At 36.7% G+C, this 26386-nt stretch overlaps 1 protein-coding gene across 6 annotated transcripts in view; it reads left to right on the top strand.

Moving 5' to 3' along the window:
* Positions 1-24370, top strand: part of YLPM1 (YLP motif containing 1) — a 66515-nt gene extending 42145 nt beyond the window's left edge. For 2 of the 6 annotated variants that reach the window (XM_067730118.1, XM_067730105.1), the window contains 13 exons: positions 952-1147; positions 1623-1741; positions 2647-2801; positions 6001-6063; positions 6348-6467; positions 6684-6860; positions 6948-7031; positions 7326-7409; positions 9694-9774; positions 12955-13006; positions 18081-18211; positions 23462-23644; positions 23978-24370. In XM_067730118.1, the coding sequence (XP_067586219.1) occupies positions 952-1147; positions 1623-1741; positions 2647-2801; positions 6001-6063; positions 6348-6467; positions 6684-6860; positions 6948-7031; positions 7326-7409; positions 9694-9774; positions 12955-13006; positions 18081-18211; positions 23462-23608 (1409 nt within the window). In that variant the 3' untranslated portion in view covers positions 23609-23644; positions 23978-24370. The other 4 variants (XM_067730108.1, XM_067730114.1, XR_010941807.1 and 1 more) reach the window with 4 other exon arrangements.
* The last annotated feature ends 2016 nt before the right edge of the window (positions 24371-26386 follow it).

The following is a 26386-nucleotide window of genomic DNA, read 5'->3' as shown; positions in this document are numbered from 1 at the left end:
TGCATTGGCTTCTCTTGTTGCAGAGCACAGGCTCTAGTCACATGGGCTTCAGTAGCTGTGGCACGCAGGCTCAGTAGTTGTAGCTCATGAGCTCTAGAGCACAGGCTCAGTAGTTGTGGTGCACAGGCTTAGTTGCTGTGCAGCATGTGGGATCATCCCGGACCAGGGCTCGAACCCGTGTCCCCTGCATTGGTGGGGAGATTCTTAACCACTGTGCCACCAGGGAATTCCCAGAAATAAAGTTTTAATGGAACATAGACACACTCCCATTAGCTGTTGTTTACAGCTGCTTTTATGCTAACAAACCAGAGCTGGGGTAGTTGCGACAAAGACTGTATGTCCTATAAAACATTTACCGTCTGTCCCTTTACAGAAAAAGTTTGCTAATCCCTGTTCTAGACACTGGGAATTCAGCAAGAGAAAAACAAAAGTTTCTGTGCTTGTGAAATTACATTCTAATGGGAAAACAAACAAAAAGAATAAATGAACAAGATTGTTTCAGACCTTTGAATGTATTATAAAGACAATGAAACATTTGATGTGATGGGTAGTGAAGGTGGTTAATTTAGACAGAGTGGTCAGAGGAGGCCGCTATGACAGTGAAGCTGAGAGCTGAATGACAAGGAGTCAACCATGAAGCATCTGCAAACTGACGGTCCCAGTCAGAGGGAACGGCGGGTGGTAGGTCTCAGGAACGGGAAAGTGTGGTTGCATCACAAAGAGATGGGGAAGGTAGTAGGAGGTGAGATCAGAGAGGGAACTAGGGTTAGGCAGGGGCCAGCTCACAGAAGTCCTCTTAGAATGTGGGCCTCCCTTTAATATAGCTAAAAGATTTATTTATAAGTTGAATTTAGGGCAACAGTTTATGCTAGTTCTAAATTTAGATTTGTACATTTCTGCTTTTATTTCAGAAAAAAGGGATATAGTTCTTATTTTATATTGTTTTTATAGAGCATGTAGGCCAACGAGATCGTTATGATAGAGACAGAGATCGTGAGCCTTATTTTGATCGTCAAAGTAATGTCATGGCAGATCATCGAGATTTCAAAAGGGATCGGGAGACACATAGAGATCGAGACCGGGATCGTGGTGTTATTGACTATGACCGGGATCGATTTGACAGAGAACGCCGACCTCGAGATGATAGGTATGCTATGAGAAATATCTTTGCCAGGTGTGCAAATTACCATATACTTAAGTTCAGCAAATGTCAGTGTAGTTAAAGGAACTTTAGTAAATGATGTATTTTTCTCATGCATGTGTGTGTAATCTGGAGAGGGAAGAGTACCAGTTTTCAGGAAACTAGGTGGTTGAGTTTTGTGAGCTTGAATTCCAGAGAGTTAAATGGGAGCTGGAGATAGCCAGAAAGGAAAGGAAAGAGTATGTTGACAAAGTTGTAGTCATTGCTTAATTAATAGGCAAACAATTTATTTTTGCAATTTGTGAGTTCTGTGGATGTGTGTATGCACAGCAGATCTAAATGGGAAAGCAAAATGAAAATATAAGTATTAACTATGTATAATAAGTACCCATAGAAAAAATTGGGCAGATAATGGTGTTGCATTATAAGAGACCTCCATATGTTTTTCATTTACCAAAGCACTTCCTGTTAAACCTTCTAGGACTCAGTCATATCGAGACAAAAAAGACCATTCCTCATCCAGAAGAGGGGGATTTGATAGGCCATCCTATGATCGGAAGTCTGACCGACCAGCCTATGAAGGACCGTCCATGTTTGGAGGTAGGTTAGTGCCTTGTTAACTATAAAGATGCTGAGAACTGAAAGCAACATGAGATGCTTTCCATTGTGGTTATGGATTTAAACGTTCAGAGTAAAATGCACTCACAGATTTCTCAGAGGTGACAACGTTATCACCAAAAATAGCCATGTAATTGATGAAATAAAATGTAAATTGCTTTTTTTACATTTTTAAAGAAATTTTGGAAGCTAGAAACAAAATCGCTTATAATCCCACCACCTACCGTACTACAACTATTGTAATTTTGTATATTTCCTGTCATTCTCTCTTCACACACATATTAATGAAGTTGTAATCAAAGTATAAATACAGTTTCTTTGTTGTGCTTGTTCCCATTGATATTGTGTACTATATACATTTTTCCATACATAAACCTATTATATTAATGGCTCTATGATAGTCCATCAAGTGGATGAGATATATGACTCTTATTTTTGGACATTTAGGTTGCTTTTAGTTTTTCACTGTTACAAATTACACTTAAACTAGAAATTCACACCTACTTATACAATCAAGCTTTCCTAAGCTGATGACTTGTTCTCAATATTGTAAAGCAGAAGTTACATACAGACGGACTATAAATCACACTCAGGACTCTTCAGGAGTACATGTTACTCTTCTGTGTTCTGTTAACTTTTTCCTAAGTTTAATACAAACAAGGATGAATTCAGTATTTTTCAGAACATTCTTTTTGCCTGAAATCATACCTAAATCTTTTCATTTTCTTGATTTCAATAGATTTACATTATCTTAAACTATCTCTAATTAAGGATAAAAGTAGCCCCCGAATCACCATAAGTTATATTACCTTAGGAGGAGTGGAGAGAGTTAAAATTTTAAATAATTACTGTGTAAATAGTAATTTGTTCAACTGCTGGAATCCTAGGAGAACGAAGAACTTACCCAGAGGAGCGAATGCCCCTACCAGCTCCTTCACTGAGCCACCAGCCACCTCCAGCTCCGCGGGTTGAGAAGAAACCTGAATCTAAGAATGTGGATGATATTTTGAAACCACCTGGCCGAGAGAGCAGACCTGAGAGAGTAAGTCCTATGTAAATGACTAGCTTTCTTGCAAATTAGAAGCTGATAAGAAATCTTTTTAGTATCCTGAACAGAATTTCTGTACTTTTCAGTGACATAGTATTTTTTTTTAATTTTTAAGAAAATTTTATTTTATTAAAGTATAGTTAATTTGCAATGTTGTGTTAATTTCTACTATATAGCAAAGTGATTCAGCTACACAGATATATACATTCTTTTTCATTTTGGTTTAATCACAGGATATTGAATATATATAGTTCCCTGTGCTATACAGTAGGACCTTGTTGTTTATCCATTCTGTATATAATAATTTGCATGTGCTAATCCCAAACTCCCAGTCCATCCCCCCCCACCCTCCCCCTTGGCAACCACAAATCTGTTCTCTGTGTCTGTGAGTCTGTTTCTGTGTCGTAGTTAAGTTCATTTGTGCCATATTTTAGATTCCACATATAAGTGATATCATGGTATTTGTCTTTCTCTTTCTGACTTACTTCACTTAGTGTGATAATCTGTAGGTCCATCCATGTTGCTGCAAATGGCATTATTTCATTCTTTTTATGGCTGAGTAGTATTCCATTGTGTATATGTACCACATCTTCTTTATCCATTCATCTGTTGATGGACATTTAGGTTGTTTCCACGTGTGACATAGTATTAATATCAGATTAAAGGCATCTCCAAATCATCATAAAATCTCATAAACTGCCTACCCTATAGAATCTAAGAAATTAGAGCTTAATTGCTAGGCAGAAAAAAATGTTGAAAATTTTAGAAAATAATTCATAAGAACTCAATTAATTGCAATTTGAAGAAGGGAAAAGAGGATTTGGTTTTATGGTATGTGGAACTAAAAGAGGGAGAATTAGGAGACTTGATTAGTTTAGACCTATTTTCCTCCATATGTATACATTCTTAAATTTATCTTATATTGCAAAATAATTAGATTCCATTTAAATAAAATGGTTCTGTTTAAATAAAACAGGAGATTTCCATCAGAAGTTTGACTCTGTATATGTATGTATGTCACTGTTTTAGAGTCTGTTTCATCTATTATTAGTATAGTTACTCCAGCTTTCCTGTGGCTGTTGATATATCATTTTCCATCCTTTTAATTTCAATCTATTTGTGTCTTTCAGTGACACAAATAAAGTATGTTTCCTATAGACAGCATATAGTTGGATCATGTTTTTTTATGCGGTCTGATAATTTTTGCTTTTTAATTGGATTGTTTAAATCCATTCATGTGTAATGTTATTATTGATATAGATGGCTTAAGTTCCCTGGTGGTCTAGTGGTTGGGATTCTGTGCTTTGACTGCTGTGGCCCGAGTTCAATCCCTGGTCGGGGAACTGAGATCCCGGAAGCCACACGGTGCTGCCAAAAAAAAAAAAAAAAAGGAAGATATAGATGGCTTAATTCCATTCTTGGATTGTTCAGTTGTATTGAAATACAATTGATTTTTTCGTATTGATTGTATATCCTTCAACATTGCTGAACTCATTTATTGGTTCTAATAGATTTTTCGTGGATTCCTTAGGGTTTTTCCTATCTATAAGATCATGTAATCTGCAGATGGAGATGGTTTTACTTCTGACTTTACAATGTGTATGCCTTTTTTCTTTTTCTTGCCTCATTGCTCTGGCTAGACCTCCAGTACAGTGTTGAATAGATGTGGTGAGAGTGGACATCCTTGTTTTATTCCTGATCTTAGAAAGAAAACTTTCAGTCTTTCACCATTAAGTACTATGTTAGTTGTGGGTTTTCATTAGATGTCCTTTATCAAGTTCAGGAGGTTCCCTTCCATTCCTAGTTTGTTGAATGTTTTTTTTTTTTTTCTGCGGTACGTGGGCCTCTCACCATTGTGGCCTCTCCCGTTGCGGAGCACAGGCTCTGGACGCGCAGGCTCAGCGGCCATGGCTCACGGGCCTAGCCGCTCCACAGCATGTGGGATCCTCCCGGACCGGGGCACGAACTCGCGTCCCCTGCATCGGCAGGCGGACTCTCAACCACTGCGCCACCAGGGAAGCCCCTGTTGAATGTTTTTATCATGAAAGGATGTTTGATTTTGTTAAATGCTTTTTCTGCATTGAGATTTTTTTGTTTTTTATTGTATTGATACAATGTATTACATTAACTGATTTTCAGATATTAATTTGAATCTCTGGGATAAACCCTACTTGGTCATGTTGTGTACTTCTTTTTATATGTTGCTAGATTCAATATGGTAGTATTTTGTTGAAAATTTTTGTATCCATAATCCTAAGAGATATCTGTAATTTTCTTGTGATGTCTTTGTCTGGTTTTGGTATCAGATTATACGCTTGCTTTGAAATGCTGGCCTCATAAAATAAGTTGGGAATTGTTCCTTCCTCTTCTGTTTTTTGGAAGAGTTTGTGAAGAGTTGGTATTCTTCTTTGAAGGTTTGTTAGGATTCGGTGAAGAAGCCATCTGGGCCTGGGCTTTTCTTTTTTGGCAGTTTTTTGACTACTAATTAAATCTCTTCACTTGTCATAGGTCTATTCAGGTTATCTATTTCTTCTTGAGTCAGTTTCAGTAGGCTGTGTCTTTCTAGGAATTTGTCCATTTCATTTATCTAATTTGTTGGTATACAGTTGTTCATAGTATTCCTTTATAACCCTTTTAAAATTTCTGTAACGTTGGCAGTCATGTCCCCGCTTTTTTTCTGATTCTAGTAATTTGAATTTTCTCTCTTTTTTCTTAGTCTAGCTAAAGGTTTGTCAATTTTGTTGCTCTTTTCAAAGAGCTAGCTTTTGGCTCCATTGATTTTTCTTTGTTTTTCGGTTCTCTATTTTATTAACTTCTGGTCTAATATTACTATTTTCTTCCTTCTGCTTGCTTTCGGTTTAGTTTGTTCTTCCACTGTCTTATGTTGTGTCTTCATTTTTGTTTATCTCAAAGTATTTTCTGATTTTTCTTTTGACTTCTTCTTTGACCCACTGGTTATTTAGGAGTATGGTGTTTACTTTCTACATACTTGTGAATTTCCCAAATTTTTAATTTTACTCCATTGTGGTCAGAGACATGCTTTGTATTATTCCTATGCTCTCAAATGTATTAAGGTTTGTTTCATGGCCTATCATATGGTCTGTCCTGGAGAATGATAGATCATTGTTAACTCTAAGATCTCACTGTGAAATAAAATCTTCCCTGGGTGATTTTTTTTTTCGTTGTGTTTCAGATTGTTGTTATAATGAGAGGATTGCCTGGCAGTGGAAAGACACATGTTGCGAAACTTATTCGAGTGAGTATGGGAAAGTGGAAGAATCAGTTGCTTTTGTTAGCCACTTGCCTTCTTAGCAAGTTATATGATATTGATACAGATATTTCCCATTTGATCCATTCTAGTTGGCCCATCTGGTAGATGCTATATCATAAATATTGATCTGCTTAGGCAGATACTTTGCCCCTGCTTGATTTGAAACTACAAGAAGATTGCGTGGTATTTAGCCACAGGAGAAACTTTGTGCACATTTATTAACTTATTCCATGAATTCTCTTTAACTTTCTTGAATATATGATTCTCAGGATAAGGAGGTAGAATTTGGAGGACCTGCACCCAGAGTTCTAAGCCTGGATGATTACTTCATCGCTGAAGTGGAAAAGGAAGAAAAAGATCCAGATTCTGGAAAGAAAGTGAAAAAAAAGGTATGGTATATTCCTCTCAGATTACATCCTGATTCATAAATAGCATTGAAAGGAAAACATGTTCAGAGAGAAATGTGGTTTTTTTGAACACAAACTTTAGTACTCAGGTATGAAGGAAAGACTAGAAAGTTGTCTGTATCCAAATGCTAACGAGGGAAGAGATTTAAGATGATTCTTTGCTTTTGCTAACTCCATATCTCTTTGGGGGGATCTTAGGTAATGGAATATGAATATGAAGCTGAGATGGAGGAAACCTACCGCACCAGCATGTTCAAAACTTTCAAAAAGACTCTGGATGATGGCTTTTTCCCTTTCATCATCCTGGATGCCATCAATGACAGAGTTAGACATTTTGACCAGTTTTGGAGTGCAGCAAAAACCAAGGGATTTGAGGTATAGATTTAAAAGAACTTGAGAGTACTTTATGTTATCATGTAAGTGCTGCATTTGTTTGCCTAATCATTATTCATTCTTCCTTAGGTGTATTTGGCTGAAATGAGTGCAGATAACCAGACTTGTAGCAAGAGGAATATTCATGGAAGAAAGCTTAAAGAAATAAATAAGGTGATTTTTTTGAAGCACAGAGGGTGTAATATTCTAAACTTCATTTTGCCTGTTTCATCACTGTTGCCTGGAAATTCTTATTTATCCCCTTTACTTTCAAAATATATTTTCTACCTGCTTTAGTAAATGTTTCTTACCCTTTGTATCTAAGGGTATGAGGTGTCCTAGCTCTTCCTGGAACTAGCCTGTTAGACTTCACAGTATTAGTTAAATTTGTCTTGGCTATTCTCTTGGTCTTTCTTTGAGTAAGAAAGATACTCAGAGATAACGTGACCTCCTGAATCTCTCAATTAGATGGCCGATCACTGGGAAACGGCGCCTCGTCATATGATGCGTCTGGACATTCGTTCTTTGCTGCAAGATGCTGCTATTGAAGAGGTGAGCGTCCTTTGGCTCGAAAGCAGTGCAAGAGCGACGCCTTTTTTTATTTTGAAAAAAATTTAAATGACAGAAAATGGCACGTATAGTATTGCGTTGGCCAGAATGTTCGTTTGGGTTTTTCCATAATGGAAAACCGTAACAAACGTTTTGGGCAACCCAATATAAGAACACCTGCATGACTTTCGTTGAGATTCACCAGTTGTTAATATTTTGTCTCATTTTTCTCTATTTAGATTTCTTCTTCCTCTTCTTGTTACTACTGCTACTGCTACTGCTACTAGTACTACTACTATTCCTCTTACTGTGGAACCATTTGAGAGTTAAAATGCAGACCTCATAAACCCTTTAGCCCTAAATATTTCAGTAGATATCTCCCAAGAACAAGGGCATTCTCTTATAAAACTAGAAGACTCAATTATCAAATATAAGAAATTTAACATTGATAAGATACTATATTAGGTAATATAAATTTCCTGAATTCTTTCATATACAGTCCATATTCATATTTCACCAGTTGTTCCCATACTGTGCTTTATAAGAATTTCTTAAAATCCAGGATCCAGTCCTTTAATACAAAAAATGGTTTCTCAGCTATGTCATTGTCATGAAAGACAAAAAATTTTTGAAGAGTAGAGGCCACTTAGCTGTTTTGTAGAATGCCCCTCAATTAGGGTTTGTCATGATTAGCTTTAGGTTAAACATGAGCAGGAATTCTACATAAGGGACATTGTGTTCTCACTGCATCATATCAGGGGTCATATGATGTCATCTTATTTCATTATTGGTGAGTTAAGTGTTGATCACTTGGTTCAGGTGATATCCATCAAATTTTTCTGCATTTTTCTCTTCCTAATAAGTAATCTGTAGGGAGATACTCTGATACTGTTAATATCCTGTTCCCCGACAGATTTTCACAGATTGCGAATTCTTGTCTAAGTCAATTACTAGTTTGAAATAAATAAATCTTTATTATGGAAAAGGGGAGATTTTTCTCTTTTAATCAGTTATGTACTTCTGTTTCATTTGACCTCTTCCTGTGAATGAGAGTTATCTGTACTCAGTGTTGTCACTGTATTTTTATGTGTTTTTACCTCCCATGCCACTCCTCATCCCATTTCCTCTGGCTTCTGCCCCAGCCATTCTCTAGAGACTCTCTCACCAAAGATTTCCATGGCAATGGACAATTCTCACTTCTCTTGCTTAATGTTGCAGCCACATACGACATGGTTGACCATGTCCACCTTCTTGAAACCATTTTTCTCTTGGCTTCTGTGAGTCTACCTTCTCCTGGTTTTCCTCTTGCATCTCTGGCCATCCCTTTTCAGTCTCCTTTGCTGGCTTCTCTTGCTACCCAGTCCTTAAACGCTGGAGTTCTTTAGGGCTCTATCCTAGGCTCTATATTCAATCTGCACATTCTGTATCGATAATCAGGCTTTTTGGTACCTTGGATTGCCACTTCTATGCCCTTAATATTAAATTGTAAAGGCTGGAATGAATTTCATCAATATCTTAACAGTAATTATATCTGTGTGGAGGGGTTGTGGGTGATTTTTATAATTCTACCATTATTTTCCAAATTCTTTACCAAAAAATATGTATTATCTTAGTACACCTCAGACTCAACCTATTCAATATGTAATTCATCCAAACCTGTTCCTCTTCTCACATTCTCTATTTTAGTAATTAGATCCATCAGTCCACTTGGTTGCTGAAACCCTGACTCTCTACTCTCCATTATCTTTGACTCTTTACTTTCCCCTTGTACCAGTGTTTGATTCTACCCCTCCACCATGTAGTCAGTCTACAAGTTTTGTCAGTTTTACCTTATAAATTCTTCTCTGATTTATCTACTCTCTATTTGTATTGCTACTATTCTGGGCCAAGCTATTATCATCTGACTTTTCACTGTACCCTTTCTTACACTTTGAAATTTGAATCATACCTGTTTTACTTGATTGAAAAAATACTTGCTAAAGGTTTTAAAAAGAAATCCTAGTAATCCATTGTCATTCAAAACAGATAACCATCAATTTAGATCATTGTACTCAACTTCATAGAGAATTACAAAGATGGATATCCCAGGAAAATGAAAAGCAGGAATATCATCTTGTCTGTCAGTTCTGTTTCAAAGTTTAGGGTGTTAGAAATTACTTAGCATGTAACAGCAAGTCTGTGTGTCTTGCACTGGGCAACTGTGCTCATTTCATATCTCAGTGAGGGACTCAACATTTTCCTAGATGTTAACTCAGTCTTTTTGTGTGTGATTATTGCGGTATTATAGGTGGAGATGGAAGATTTTGATGCAAATATTGAAGAACAGAAGGATGAAAAGAAAGATGCAGAGGAAGAGGAAAGCGAACTGGTAGGAGACAGAACAACCACTTTGAACAAAGTGTCTCTTTATTAAAATTCTTAAGGGTTTAAATTCAGCTCTGTGATCAGATGACTATTGTTGATATTGCACCTTAATGGTAAAAGTTCCCATAATCATCTTCAAGGAGACTTTTGGATACTTTTTGTTTTTCCCCTGACCAAAGGAAAAGAACCCTCTACTGTGTTGTTACAAGAAAATTTTTAGAATGCTAAGAAACTTACCCTTGTACTCACTCATCTATTTGTGGGTGGCTCTAGGGGAATACACTTTTTAAGAAAATCGATTACATTTGAAAGGGTATTCTTACATTCCAGCAGATACGTGGTACAGCCTACCCAATGTATGCATAATTGTCTCTTCTTCGCTATAAGAGCTCAAAATTGATTTTCTATAAACTGAGGCAGAAGAACTTATTGAATGAGGAGGCAGAGGGTTGCCACTGACTGCTGGATTTGTTCTTCCGCATTTTATCCTATTAAGTGATGGGGAAAATGATTTGACTGTGTAGGCAATGCATTTTGCTTAGGCTGATTAAAGGCTTACGTAGTGCGAATTCAAAGATCCCGTGTACCTACTGTAAATGCTTTTGATCACACCTCTGTAGTGATGTCTGCCTTTACCCTGTCATTCAAGAATATGCGACCTATAGACTTAACGTTATTTTCAGTGTTTGCTAATGGGGTACAGAGATTAGCAGTGCCTTGGAATAGTGTTGCTTTTTAAATTCAAAATATTATTTGTTTTATTTAATACTTCAGCCCTTGCTAAAGCTGCTTTTCATATTCTTCTGAAAATGTGCAAAGCGAGAACCCTGATTCCTAACCCCTAGAGAATACATTCTCTCTAAGGAGTGGTCCCATCAACCCATGTGTGTTATAGAGGACTCTGAATAGAAACTGTGTGTTTGCATAGAGATGGTGTCAATCTCTACATTCCTAGATTTCATATGTGGATTAAAAAATAAGCTTTAAAGTTAATGGCATTTGAGTCTCCTATGTTTTTTTTTTCTTTAAACGAAGTATTTTTATTAATTAGGTTGTATTTTGACATACATGATCTAAGACGTAGGCAGGAAGTTCACTTAAAGGTCCACGCTGTCCTGGAATATGGCTAATGACCAGTTTAGCTACTTGCAGCGTGTGTACTAGCAGTCGATCATGTGAGAAGTCTCTAATGTTAGCTTTCTGAAGCTCTGTCTTCCTTTTGTGGAGATTTCAGTTCAGCATATGGTTCATAACATCTGACTTGCTTAGGTGTAGGTCAAAACTTGGAACTTTTAATTGAATGTACTATTATTTTTAAAAGTGAAACACACTGTAATACTATATTTTTTCATCAGAAACATGGCAATGAAGCCTTAGAACTCTACCCTGCTGAACTATCTCTTTTATTTCCAAGTAGCCTAATATTTCAAACAGTGAGAAAATGATTTTAAGTTTTAAGGAAGAAAAAGATGGTTCCAGCAGGGGGAAATTAATGTACTCATTTTGCTTATCTTCATGTTACAAACCTTCTCTTAACCTTTTTTCAAAATGCAGAATCGAGATCTTCTACTATTGGGTTCTATTCCAAGAGTAAAAGATTCTTGGAGAATTGACCCTTGGAAAGGGTTAAGAGCAAGTCTTGTGTCATTCAGACCATTTTAATGGAATTTTCACTGAACTTTACATTTTCTACTCTGTACTGATTACTATAGCTGGGTGAAATCCAAACTTTTCTTGGTTAAGAGACTCCTTTGGGGGGATCATTGGTATGATATTTTGTCTTCTTTAGTGCTTCAGTGAACGTCATAGATCTGACTCAGAATTTATAAATATATTATTCTAGTGATGTTTAAGGTTTTCAGATGAGTTTTTGAGATACAACTGTACAAATTCCATCAGTACTAAACTTCTAGCACCATCATTTCAGCCTTTGTCTTGGTTTGTTCTAAACATGTATTTGGAAAGGATGGTATAATTTATAATCTGAAATACTGCCTAATTAGTTGAAAGTGAATTATTAGTCTGGCTTAAAGACTAGAAATGTATAAAACGTGTAGATTTCCTGGAAGAATGATGATACTCTAGTACACTCTTACACAGAAGCTATTGTCATGAAATGTTCAACATACTTTCCAACTTTACCCGTGTGTCAGTCTATTCTATGAACTTGAACATTCCCAATAGTAGAAAGATATATGGATTCTTAAAAGAAGATGCTGACACCTTTGATGAACCTGTCCTATATAATAAGTCCTAACCTAATATTAAAGTTCTGTATGTTAAGACCTAATAGAGAACAGAGTCCAAATGAAGGAAAGGGGGAATCAGTGAATTATGTGGAAAAAGCATACACTTGCTAGGTGAATAAACTGAAAGGCTTACTACATAGCTAAATAGGTACATTGTGAAATTTGAAAATCTTATGTAGGACTTTGTTTGAAATAAACCACCCAGTTATTTTATTAAATAAGATATAAATTGCCTGTGGAGATTTCTGGGTTTTCATATAATAGAAAGATGTAATTTTTTAAAAGACATCAGAAATAATAATCTAGTTTCCAACTGATGAAAAAGTAATGCTCTGAAATTGATTCAGTAAAATTAGTCTTTGTAAGATCTAACTGGTAAATGGATTGAGTCATTTTAAAATGAAGTTGAACTTCATAATTGTGTTCAGTGATACCAAGTTTTCTCCCTTCTTTTGAGTATCTAAAAGTACACTGGAATATAAAGTAACTGTCTTGAAGAACACTCTTTGGACCTCATGGCTACTATCACTTGATAATAGCAGTTGTATTTAGAAAATAACCTAGCTAGTATTATAAATTCTCTGCTACTCTGAATGATATTAATTGAGCACAGTAACTACCATACATTCTTACCGCATTGGCTATATAGCTGCTGTTCAGACTACAGTTGTGTGTCCTGAACTGTAGTTGCCGCCAAGCGCCTTCATGATACCACTCTAAAGTGACTATTCTGAAATCTGGGCAGTGAAGTTTGGTGAATTTGGTAATTCAGTTTCTTCAAAGATAATGAGACTGTGTTTTCCCTCAGGATATATTTATAAATAGTGAGTGGAAACTGAATCCATTCCCAGTTTTAATGCTTTTCCAATTCAAAAGTGATGTGCATGTATGTGTCTCTTTCTAACCCTTCGAGCTTCTCTCTGTGTACGATTTAGGGTTACATTCCGAAAAGCAAATGGGAGATGGACACATCTGAGGCAAAGCTAGGTGGGTATTTCCTTTTTCCTGTTTTTATATGTGATACCTGATGGTAATGGTCATAGATCTTTCTGCTATAAGAAGAACAAATTTCCCAAAGTTTCTGCTTAAATGAAGATTTTTGGCCTACCTTACATCCTCAGTCTATTTTGTTGGCTTTCATTTTATGTCTTGTGACAGAGTGAAAGAAGAGTATTTTAAAAGAACTACCTTTGGTACCACTTAAAGTTTTTAAAGTAAATGGAAATATGTGATAAATTTAGTAATAAAACACTGTCACTTCTAAAATCCATTCATTTATATTAATCAGAAATGTTGGTGTAGGTGAGGTTTCTACTTTTTTAAAAAAATATTTAACTGCAGTCCAAAGTTGAACCTGATTATGAATACTTTGGGTAATAGTGGTAGTAATAATAATAAATATTGAAGTTTAAAAATTAATTAAAAGGCAGTTATTTTCCTTGTATAATAAATTAGAGTTTCTGAGTTGGGGAGGTAGATCTATAATTCAGGTCTTTGAGGTGCCCGCTTTGTAAGATTCCGTTTAAATTTTCCTCCAGCTTGTCTTTAGTGCCAGATTACAAGGTAGACTGGTGAAAATTATTGTCAAAAATTGGAGTTGCTTAAATGGGGTTCTTTGTCAAGCAGAAAATCATAATATCCAATGGATTTTACCCCAATATTTCACGGTAATATTGCAGAACAATTTTTTTTTTACCTCACCTAAAGAGAACCATTTAACATGTTGATTAAGATGTATTAGTAAATAATTTAAGATAATGGTATAAGATTTTTTGAAAAGATGGACCTTACTAATATATGAAGTATGACTGTTGGTCTCTGCATTTCTCCTCCTGGAATTATACTGGAACTCCAAAGCTGAAGTAACCATAGAAATATATCTTAAATTTATAGAACAAATTTGAGTCATTTAGCTACTTCACTGTTTGGGGCATATTATCTGTGTTTCTGACATCAGAGGGATGCACTTTACACACAATTGCATAGTCTATGCTTTTTATTTTGCCCAGCTGATCATGTGAGCCATTGATGACGACCAGGTCCTATGTGAAAAGATAATTCGTAAACTGTAGTATTACCATATTGTTGCGATAGGTGCTTTGTTGCAAAGTCTAGGATTTTTTTCTAGTGTATGGCATGTGAAAATGATAATGTGGTTTCTGACATATTCTTGCATTCGTCCTCCCTCTGTGGGAAATCTTAATAATAAACCATCTCCTTCCCTAAACTTTTAAAGTATTCATAAGTGTTTAAATGCAATTAAATATGTAGGAAAATAACAATCACAAGTTACTTTTTTAATAATAATGCTTTAGATATGTTTATTTTAAGATTAGATTAAATCTGAAGTTCTGTACTTATAGAATAACCTATAAGACTATAAGATCATTTCCCTATTTTCTGGTTCTCTAAGTAGTGATTATCTTTTGAGGCAAAGAGAAATGGTAATTAAAGAGACATGGGGATTGTAAAATATTTTAGCTGAGCATATAATCTTTAGAGGCCTTATGTAATATATTATGTAGGATAATGCTTTTTTTTTAACCCGAGCTAGTCCACTTTCTATTTTCCTTTCTAATTTCTAAAGAGAAAGGAAAATGGAATTTAGTTATGATGATTATTCAAGATAATATGACATTAATCTTGGTATCAATTCTGGAAAAAATTCTGGCCTATCTACTATTTGCTTCTCAGAAAATACATTTCATATAAATTCAGTCCGTTTTAAAGGCAGAATGTTAGACAGTGATCCAGAAATAGAACTGTTAAATAAACCATTTCAATTAAAGGCACTGAAGATCTAGTAATGAATCTAGGAAATAAATTCTTACATGTTTGCAGTTGGGTTTTTGTTTGTGACAGTGATGTTTCGTATAATGACTTGCCTCTTGCACCACTGTGTTATCTTGAGAGCTATATCATCTTTAGAGAAAGGCAGATGGAGTGTGAGCATTCCTGAAAGTGCTTGCTTCTTTGAGATTGGCCCATGGAGCCAATTGAGAAAAAGAAGAAGAGCCTGAAACATGAGGCTCTTCATTTGAGAATTAGCCTGTTTATGTTGCCTTCCTTATCATAGCAAATTCAGTAGATTTGATTAGCAGGTACAATTTATTTTTCTGAGTATTTTACCAACATTTCTTAAATTACTCTTGGTAACATGACTATGCTGGGTGGAAACATACTAAGCTTTAGCAGTGTCATACATTGAGCTAGACAAGCTGAATCTGTAACTGAGGAGTTTTGATTTACAAATAAGTCTGCCACTGAGAAAATACTTACCTATAATCTTTCAAAGAGCTGTTAAATCTCATTGTAGAGTCTTGATCTGTGTTCATTAAGTACAGTATACAGTTCAGCCTATGTGTGAGTGTTAAATTGGAAGTGGTGTAATTTTAGAAAAATTCAGAACTGGCCTGAGCTGCATCTGGCATGGGTGTCATGGAGCTGTTGAAGACTGCCTGTGGCCCACCTTCAGTAGCACCTGAATGGCTCCTTTCCAGCTGGGACACAGGCACCCTAATGCAAGGAGGGTGGGTGTTACATGCCACAGCAAATGCTGGGATTCAGCATTCAAGCTACTTAAATTCCACTGACATGATTTTGGTTTCTCAAACTGAAAAACCAAAAGAATATTTGAGACTGTTGTCATCCTAATTTAGGCTTCTTCATATCGAGTACTTTTGCTTTTCTCATCTCAGTGTCATTGTCTCTGCTTACGAGTTATTGTGTACTGGCCTTCTACATGTCAGGCGGTTTCATCTCTTCACAGTTGGAATGCAATTATTATTTGTATAGGCACGTAACCCTTGTGTGTTCACTGTGATCAAATTTTCAGAAATATCATTTATGTTTAGAAAATATATAGATATATCTAAATTTTTTTTTCTGTTGTGCTGTAATAATAATATATACTGTTTTGAAGATGTGGTAAAATTCTGTGACCTGCCAAGTTGGATATTTATACTTTCATCTTCATCTTAAAACTTCACCTTTTGAAATTCAAACCTCTGAAAATCATTAGTATGAGTGTGTTGGACACCAGTCGTCTTCTGTAACTAACAAATACCCCAGATTCCTCTTCCTTCACCTTATGCCATACATCTGTGTGTTTGGGTTTCCAGGATGCCATGTGGAAGAGGTATGAACCTTTCTTCAGCCCCAAGAAGGAAACTTTAAACATGTTGTGCACAATAAAATTTCAAATTAAACATTACAAACAAGGGTGTTCAGACTAGAAATACATGCTCTTCTGAACTTCCATGTTGCAAATATGGGACTCCTGGTGTGTAACTCCTGTCATACACCCAGTGTATGAGGAAAAGTTCTTGCAGTTTTCTCACTGCCCTTCTGTATTGCTGCCTGGCCATGTTCTATTCTTAGAGTTGAAATATGAAATTTTCCTTTGAAGTATGTTAATGTGGAAGTTGATCTTATTAAGTTTGGAAATCCTTTGAGGTTTATTCAATAAGTGTATTGGAGCTGCTTACTCTTCTGCTAATACTGTACACTGTTGAACTAAGAACAGTTTTACTGTTTGTGGGACTTTGTTGGTTTTCTAATACCATATTCTATGTCCCTGTGCAATCAAGGTGTCACTTCTTTAAGATCTTGTATAATATGGCCTGTCATATACATGTAGGTTAGAGCCATTTGGTACAGCATGTGATTTACAGAGGAGATTAGAAGACTGTTCCTGTTGAACTCAATCCGTGTTAAAAATTTTCAGAAGTGATGTGATAAAAATTTCTTGGGTTTTGTAAAGTGTTGTAGTTTGCCTTGCTGATATTTCAATAATATTGCTTTTATGGGGGAGGAACGTAGGAAATAAAAGCTTTACCAAGTATGCAAAATCTTCCTGGTTTTTGAGGCCTGTATGGTACGCACAGTTAGTTGTGTGTATAACTTCTACATTTGAAGCATAAACTCACCTTCCCTCCTGCTTCCATTGTACTTTTCTTTTCATGTCAAGTTCTCTCCACCTTGATGCCTAAAAGGTTTCTATTATATATACACTCTGCACCCTTTATGGACTTAAATGAAATGTGGTTATTGTGTGTTTCTGAAGTGTTTAGGTTTTCCTTTATTGACCTACTTAATAATAGTGTGTTTATAACTACAGATGATCCAAAAATTTAGTGCTTCAGTGTAGTGCATATATATATATATAATATATATATATATTATATATGTATATGTATAACTCATAATATTTCACATGTAGAATTCAAAATCAGAATTAATAACCAATAAAAAACCCCACACATTTTCATCGTGTGTTCTTGAAGACACCTAAACTCATATCTAATAATTTCTGAATCAGCAATCCCTGTTCATTTAATTGATTACAGTTTGGGGCTTTTGGAAAGCCTCTCAGATTGAGGATTCAGAAAGAAAATTCAGATCCAGCCACTTTGGCTGACTAGCCCTTAGCCTCAGGATGGTCAACAGCACTTCACAGTATAACCAAAGAAAGTGGTGATTTGTATAATCAACTTACTCATAAACATTCTCATGACGAATCGTCTCACAGTGGTCAAAATCCCAAGAAACTGTTAATCTAAAACCTTTCTGAACGTTAGCTTGGCTCATTAAGTTCTTGTACTACCTGCTTTTCATATAATACGATACACACATGACTGCACATCTAATGGGTGGTGTTAATATTGTGTTAAAGAAAAGAAAGAATGGAAGAAATTGCTCTTAGAAAAACCCAATGTTGCATTTTCATCAGAACATGAGAGCTGAAGTGTTGTGATTTTAGGTGGGGTGGGAGGATAAGGAGGCCAGGAAACAAGTGTCTTCTCTTGTTCTGCCCATATTTGTTACTTAAACCAACATAGTAATGTAAAGGCTGCCAGTATGAACACCAGATAAACAATGGAAATTGCACAGAACTCGATATTATCTCAGGCAAGAAGATAGTTTGGATCTACAAGTGATGCTGCTCTCACAAATGCGGATGTGCCCTCTGACAGTGTTCCAGCCTTCTTTTCCCTTGTTTTTGTGTCGTGTGCCAGCTCACACTCTTCCTTAATGCTGCGGCTCTGTGTTTGTCCCTCAGACAAGTTGGATGGCTTGAGAACTGGTACTAAAAGGAAACGTGACTGGGAGGCTATTGCCAGCAGAATGGAGGATTATCTTCAGCTCCCTGATGATTATGACACTCGTGCTTCTGAGCCTGGGAAGAAGAGGGTAAGAGACTGTCAATAACTACCAACAGATAAAGGGCCCGTTTAGGCATCTGGTTTTAGAAAGTTATAGTCAGATAATCATATGAATGCTGTTTTTTTAGAGTGGTTTGGTTTATACTGTATCATATTACACATTAAAAAAAAAGAGTCCTTACAAATGATCAGATCAAAATGTACAAGTAACTTAAAAAATGGAGAACAGAACCTCATGTGGCTAGCATGTTGTCCACTTAAAGGAGTTTGGAATGGCTGCTTGTGCCATTTTGTCATGGGGCAAAAGAGCCAGGTGCAAAGTAGAGTATTAAAGAGAATCTATGGGACTTCTTAATGGATTAGATGTAGAGGGTCCAGGATGGATGAAATCAAAGGTGACTCTTCAGGGTTCTGGCCATAAGCATTCCATGTATGTGGTGCCATTTACTGAGTTAGTGAAAAGTAGGGGAGATGGAAGCTTAGGAGTGAAAAATCAGAAGTTCAGGGAGGTACCAGTTAAGTTAGAAGTGATAATAGGACTCAGGTCTGCAAAATTTAGAAGTTCAGATAGAGGTAAATGTTTTAAGAAGTAAAAAATACTCCATTGTTAAATGATACAGGGAAGACAAGTAAATTGAGAAAAGAGAAATAGCCATTGGATTTGGCAACATGGAGATCGTTGATGTTTGATCAAAAAAAAGTCAAGCTTTCTTAGAGAGTTGAAGGACAGAAGCCAGTTTGGAGCAGATGGTAGAAGAATAGGAAATGAGGAGGTGCAGAACAGCAAATGTAGATAACTTTTTGAAGAAGCTTTGCTATGATAGGGAACAGAGTAATGAAGCCAGGATGTTGGCTAAGTCTTCCACGTAGATGTCAGATTCAATAAAAGTGATAATTGTATATATCCTTTAAAACAAAATAAAGTAAGAGGGATCATATTACATATGATTTGCATAAACCTTTTCCAGCTAGTCTGTCTTGATCTTTCTATTTGAGTATATACAAACCTACAGTTCTTTTTATTTTTTTTTGTCTGTGCCACGCAGCTTACAAGATCTTAGTTTCCCGACCAGGGATTGAACCCCGGTCCTCGGCAGTGAAAGCGCAGAGTCCTAACTACTGGACTGCCAGGGAATTCCCTACCGTTCTTTTTAAATGCCTGCCTAGTGTGCCATTGTTTGGCTGAATAATCAGTTATTTATCCAGTCCCTTATCAGTGGATGCTTATGCTGTTTTCATTTTATTGCTAATATAATACTCTGGTGAAAGTCATATGCATACATCTTGGCATCTTTTTGACAGTATATCTCTAGGGAATATTTTTAGTCTTAAAGCTGCAAGCTCATAGAATATGATTTATCATTCTGACAGATATTGTGAGATTGTTTTCCAAAAAGATTGCACCTATTTATACACCCACATATAAGGAAATGCCTGTTTTTCCACACTTGCACCAACAGTGCTGTTATTGAACTTTTTAACTTTTGACAATCTAATCGGTGAAAAAAAAAAGGTATCTCATTTTTCATTTCTCTAAGTAAGAATGAAGTTAATAATAATTTCATCATCATTACACATCATTTCTTTTTTATGAATTCTCTTAGTAATTCAATATTAAAAGGATATTTATTAAGAGAATAAAAATGCCAGTAAAACTTCATTACAGTGGATACCATTACAAAGGACTCCAGGTTTCAAAGCTCTTTCAAATACTGCAGACAGTCCCTAGACCTGCCCTTGTCTGTGTCTTGAGACCTGGTTAGTGGCCTTCTGTATGTGCCCAGCTCCACGCAGGGACTACTTGTCTTGATACCTCTTATTCCAGTTTTAAGGTTGGGGCAACAGAAAAGTAGAAACAGCTCTTCCTTGGGCATAATAATTTGGTGTAACAGTGAATAATTCCAAATGAGAAATATTTTCCTCTAGTTCATTTTTAGTCAGGTAACTGTTACTCTCTTCAGTCAGGAGTATGTGATCCCATGTAATTTACTTTGTAAGCTGGGTGGACAAAGAGCATGAGCGGTTCACATCCTAATTCTTGTGGCTCCTCTTTTCAATCTCCTCCTTGCCTCCCACCCTCATTTCAAATAGCTTTTTTTTTCTTGAGGAGATAGTAATTTTTTTTAACATTTTTATTGGAGTATAATTGCTTTACAATGGTGTGTTAGTTTCTACTTTATATCAAAGTGAATCAGCTTCAAATAGTTTTTAACACTCAAACCACTTACCAAAATCAACATCAGAGCACAAGGAAATCCTACAGGTAGCCAGGAATGCAGGACTCATTACTCATTCCTTTCCTGGGGGTCTCTCTTTTTTTTTTTTTTTTTTTTTTGCGGTATGCGGGCCTCTCACTGTTGTGGCCTCTCCCGTTGCGGAGCACAGGCTCCGGACGCGCAGGCTCAGTGGCCATGGCTCACGGGCCCAGCCGCTCCGCGGCATGTGGGATCCTCCTGGACCGGGGCACGAACCCGTGTCCCCTGCATCGGCAGGTGGACTCTCAACCACTGCACCACCAGTGAAGCCCTCCTGGGGTCTCTTGATTTCTAGAATTCAGCTTTTTATAAATATTGGGCAGGTTTCTGGGATTAATTTACACTGTAACACAAAGGTAGTTCTGTAGAGTTGATATTAGAATTTTACCAAAATGGCTAGGTTTTAAAATATAATTTATTTTTTTAAATTTCCACTTGCTTAGTTGGGTATAAAATGGACTTTAATTTGTGTTTCTTTGATAACTGTGGAAAAGTGAACATTTCTCTTGTTTGCTGAACTCATACATTTCAGAAATATTTTTGGTGACAACGGATAAAATATATGTATCTGAAACTTTTGCGTATTGGTCAAGAGTTTTCTTTATTATAACTTTTTTTTCTTTTTACAGTTAAGATAAATGGCAAAAAATTGAGATTGTAAATCTCAGTAAAAGTACCTCTAGGAAGATTAGGAGGGACACTGACATTTAAGAAGCTATTTCTAGTTGAAAGTCATTATTTTGCTCCATATATTTTTAGTGTTTTTGGTAATTATTCATTCCTTCTACAGTGTTGTATGTCTGTGTGTCAGGTCTGTGCAATTGGAGGCCACTTAAGGAGTGGACCTCCGCTGGAGGAGCCTGACATGTAAATAAATAATGTTGATATAGCATCAGTTTTAAAGACTTAGAATTTAAACTACAGATTTAAAAATTAGCTGTCAGTTTACTCAGGGCAAGATTGATTAGTGTTTAACTCTGTGCTAAGGAAGTACTGTGGACTGGTTACCGTTTCTTTGTTCAGTGGCCACAATCCATCTGTCCATCCATCCATCCTTTCTTCATTCCCCTTAACCATAGTCATCTTTTGCTAAAATGTATACCCTTGATCCCAGGGAGAGCTGGGAGAGGGGTGCATGAATCTGTCAAAATAAATACATCAGCATTAATGGGCAGAAGGCCCAGAGATCTTGGTACACAGAAGCCCACATTGTTTATTAAAATAGCTTTTTACTGAGGCCCATGAAAGAAATTGAGTCATAGGTTTTCTACCCACAAAAAATCCACTTTAAAAAGAGTCAGGTGTTATCAGTTTTCCCCCACAGCTGTTACTGTGTATCTTATCTTTGGCTAACTGGTTGCTAAAAACAGTGGTGGTGGTGGAGGAGAAGAAGCCTAGTCATTTGATTACCATTCCTATAAATGATAATAGGGAGGGTCAGTGTACCTCTAAGAGCAATTACACATTTCCAGGTGCAGCACGGTTGAGCATGCTCCGGTTCCCTTTCCTGGTCACAGATCACAATCACAATAAATCACAAGCCATATTTAAAATACAATCTCTGCAGACTTTGGTACTAGGTATTGCAAACCACAGTTTCATAGTCTCTTTTAAGTATTTCATGTTTTAGAGGATATATCTGCTTATATTTTTTAAATTACTACCATAACATGTAAGAATCCATATTTTAAAAATATCAGAATACCAATAGAAAATACCCCTGATCTATATATTTGTAGTTATAATCTTGCCATAAATGGTGTCAACTGAGTCTGTCTCTTGGTCTCTTCATCTCATAAATGAAAGTAATCATACCAGCTCCCTGTTTTCTAACGATAAATTTCAAAAAAATTTATTATGTGGAGATAAATAAAACTTAGTCTTTCGGGACTTCCCTGGTGGCGCAGTGGTTAAGAATCCACCTGCCAATGCAGGGGACATGGTTTCGATCCCTGGTCTGGGAAGATCCCACATGCCGGAGCAACTAAGCCTGTGAGCCACAACTACTGAGCCCAGGCGCTGAGACGACTGAAGCCCGGGTGCCTAGAGCCCATGCTCCGCAACAAGAGAAGCCACTGTAATGAGAAGCCCACGCGCTGCAACGAAGAGTAGCCCCCGCTCGCCGCAACTAGAGAAAGCCCGCGCGTAGCAACGAAGACCCAATGCAGCCAAAAATAAATAAGTTTTTTAAAAAAGAAAAAAACAACAACTCAGTCTTTGATCTAGGGTGTATATGGTCTGTTAGGGAAGAGAGATCTGTAAGTGGATAATTGCAATATAGTATGGAAGTTCAAAACTAGACATGTCAAAATCCAGAAGTAACTCCTGGGAAGCAATGATTAATTATTTGATTGGCAAAGGACAAGAGGGATAAAGCAAGGGTTGATGACTAGACTCATGCCGGGTGGACCAGGTTAGAACAAAGATGTTTCAGGAAGAGAGACTAGTTTGTGCAGCCTTACAGAGATGAGAAATGGCCCAGTGTGCTTTGAGAGCTGGAAGTAATTTTGTGTTGCTGTATAAAGTGCCATAGGTACTGCCCAGAGATGCTGCAGGAGAATAGACAGGGCCAGATCCAGAGGGACCTGTGTGCTTGGATTTCATTCTGTAGGTAGGGCACAGATTTAAAGCTGTGTGTATTTTAGGACGATTCCTCTGGCAGAGTGGATCGGAGGGAGTGCGAATGAAGATAGGAAGACTAGGTAGAGGTTAGTGCTTTTCCTTAGGTAAAAAATGAGGCCAGTGAACTGAAAAGGAGTGACAGGAGGGGGAAGGGGATAGGACTGAACTGAGGGCTGAACTGTTCAGGAGCTGGAGTGGTTAGGACTTGGTGATTGACTAGAGAGTTTTCTTTCTGTAACTTAAGGTATATGGCTTTCTTCAGTCCTCCACAGTTAACTTCTAAGTTTTTAACCTCCTGGCTTTAAATTAGTTATCCTACCCATTAGACTATTCAGAAAGCTAAGAGGCTCTTTGCGTACTTATTTTTTCTAAAGCCCAGCCTAATGCTGTGTTCTTTTTAGGTGAGATGGGCAGACCTGGAAGAAAAGAAGGATGCAGATAGGAAAAGGGCCATAGGTTTTGTGGTCGGACAGACTGATTGGGAGAAGATCACAGATGAAAGTGGTCACCTGGCTGAAAAAGCCCTCAATCGAACCAAATATATATGAGACTTAGTTTTTGAATGGAGTCATTACTCCTCTAAGGTAAGGGTACGCAGTCATATAAATAGCCTACTGTTTGTTGTTTTGAAGAGTTTGAGATAAAGAAGACAGCATGCTTTGCTAAAAATGCTTCTCTTCTTGTATTGTTTTCTGGTTCTAAAAGAGTAAGTATGTGCTAGTTGCCAGCATTTGCAATACAGGGTATTAGAAAAGGAAGCAATTTTCTGCAACCTGGCTTACTTATAAAAATATAAGACTTAAGAAAAGCTTGGATTCTGTAGATTTGGTAAGGAGTGGAGTGATGAGAGAGACTAAGGTCTGCTGAATTTTCTGTCTGTTCCTTCCTGCTGTGACAGCCTTTTCTTTTCTTTCCAGGTGGTTCGCTTTGAGGTGGTCTGAAGCCAACGCCTCATGGAGCTTCGTTGTGTGTCACCTTGCTTCCACATTTCAGTTTTTGTTTTGTTTCTACTGCTTTAGTTTTTTAAAGTTCTCCAGTGTCCCCAAGAGGTATTAGGATCTTGCTCTACCCAAGCAAGACATTAATTTTTCTTTTTAACTACTTTGGGGAGGGAGGGATTGATAGCTTAACTGCCGAAGCCAGGTGGAGATGTGCCGGAGGACTCCAACAGACAACGTTTCCTCCACTGTACAGTGTCGCAGACTATCTCTATCATCATTGCTTTGTGGCTGTTTTTGTTTTTTTACTGTATGTAACTGGTAGTTGATTGTACTAGGATTAAAAAAAATAAACTTTCATGATAAAGCCAATGAGATTCATGGGCTGTACAGCATGAGCCCCTTTCTCTTGTTTTCTTAATTTTATTTTTATTGCTTTTTTAATATGGTGTGTTCTAATTACATGCTAATTGAACATCCCAAAACCTCTTTTCCATTCAATATTATGTAGCTCAATGATTCCATAATTCATGTTGTAAACACAAGGCTCAGTGATGTTCACAACACTTACCTTTGTTTTATAGCTGATTTCTTTCTCTATCTTGGTGTCTTGAAGACTAGTAGAGACAATTTCAAATATTCCTCAGTTCCCTGGAGCACATCTGTTCTGTATCATGATGTTTTATTGTTTTCTTTATTTTTTGGATCCTTTCTCTGCTCCTCCCTCTTTTCTTTCCTTCCTCTTCTTACTTTCTCCCTTCACGTTCTGTTACGTTTTGATTTTTCCCTGATCTGGCTTTGACTCCTGGTAGACAAAACTGATGTACTCCATGAAGCTTGGGAGCTTGTTGCCTCACTGCTAACCTTGAATTGTTGATTTTTTAAGTCAAGATTGCAGGGCAGGAGTATGGCGATGCAGGGTGCTCTGGTAGGCAGCCTTTAAGCCTGTCAAGTTTTCAGGTTCTTACCAGATTGTTCATGATTGGGAAGCATGGCCTTCTGCATAGAATTTCCTCTCTTGTGAATGGTACCAGGTGGAGCCTAGAAACATACAGAGCTAAAACCCAAATATCGTTCCTGTTTAAAAACAGAAAAGGAGCTCTTTTCCCTTTTTCATTCTGCAAAGAAAAAAAAAGTTATTTCCAGCATGAGAGAAGACAGAGAAGAGACTTCTTTCTCAGACATCATTCCCACTATGTAATTTAACTCAGTAAGCTGTAAATTTGTTTACAAAAGGCTTGAATATTTTGAAACGTTTACTTTTGGGCTACAAATAAAAACCTTTTAGTTTTATGACCTACATTAAATACTGTGTGAATAGAGATAATATTTATTATTTATTATAATATTTATTACCATTCAAATAGTATCATTTTTGGGTTCAAGAGCTTGAAATTATAGTGCTGAAGACTAACGGGAAATTCTGATGACTCTGTACTTTTTTTATCTTTGCTGCAATTCTGAATGTTTACATGTAAGAGGCTTTGTTATTAACAAGTCAATCCTGAATGTATAATTTGCTACATTAAGTAACTTCTGGTGATTGTAGTGTTTAACAAGCTACTTTGATTGCTTATTGGCCGACAAGACATTTCTATGTAGTGATCTTTCTCAGCCGCCTCTCCTATGTTGAATTAAGGTACATCACAAGATAGTCAATAGAATTATCATTTATACAAAGACCAACTTACTAATTACTGAATCTACCAAATGTCCGTTCTCATCAAAAAACAAAATTTCCAGAATGTGTTCTTTAGTTCAGGAGGTATATATGTTCTTAGAGAGAGTGTTTTACTTCAGTTTTCTTAACCTTTTTATGTTCTGACTGACAGTATTCAGAATGCCAATGAAATGAGAAGTGTTGATCACCCACGAATCCCTTTAAATCTGTCATGCTTTTGCCTTGCAGCCATGGCTTTGTGTCTGCGATCTTATGCCAAGAGGGGGGAGGGAAAAATGAACAGGGTCAGAAATAGCCTCTGCTGATTTTTAGAAGATACAGATTAACATGACCTTAGGCGATGAACATAGAATGTTGCCTACTTGGTATAACACATAACCTCGATGAAAGGAGATTAATGAAAAAAAGATCAGGCACCAAAAAGAAAGTAATGGTCAGTTGATATTTGACTTTGCTGTTAAGAAATTCTTAAATTTACATTATTGCTAGAAGCAGAATAGAAGAAAAAGATCAGGAATATCTTGGAGAAATTTGGTGTGGTTAGAAATTGCCTTGATAACACAAACACTTTAAGTTTATTAAGAGATGTCCTTGGAATACAGAGGACCAAACTTGGGTTGCATTTATTTGGTAGCATTTTACTGTTATTTATTAACATTGTTTTCCTTATCTCAGAAAACTGCTTGGTACGTGTTTTTTAATTTTTA

This window comes from Pseudorca crassidens, chromosome 1, assembly GCF_039906515.1.
Source record: "Pseudorca crassidens isolate mPseCra1 chromosome 1, mPseCra1.hap1, whole genome shotgun sequence".
NCBI classification, from domain to species: domain Eukaryota; kingdom Metazoa; phylum Chordata; class Mammalia; order Artiodactyla; family Delphinidae; genus Pseudorca; species Pseudorca crassidens.
Note: the sequence above shows the minus strand (reverse complement) of the source record. Positions and strands in the feature narration are given on the sequence as shown.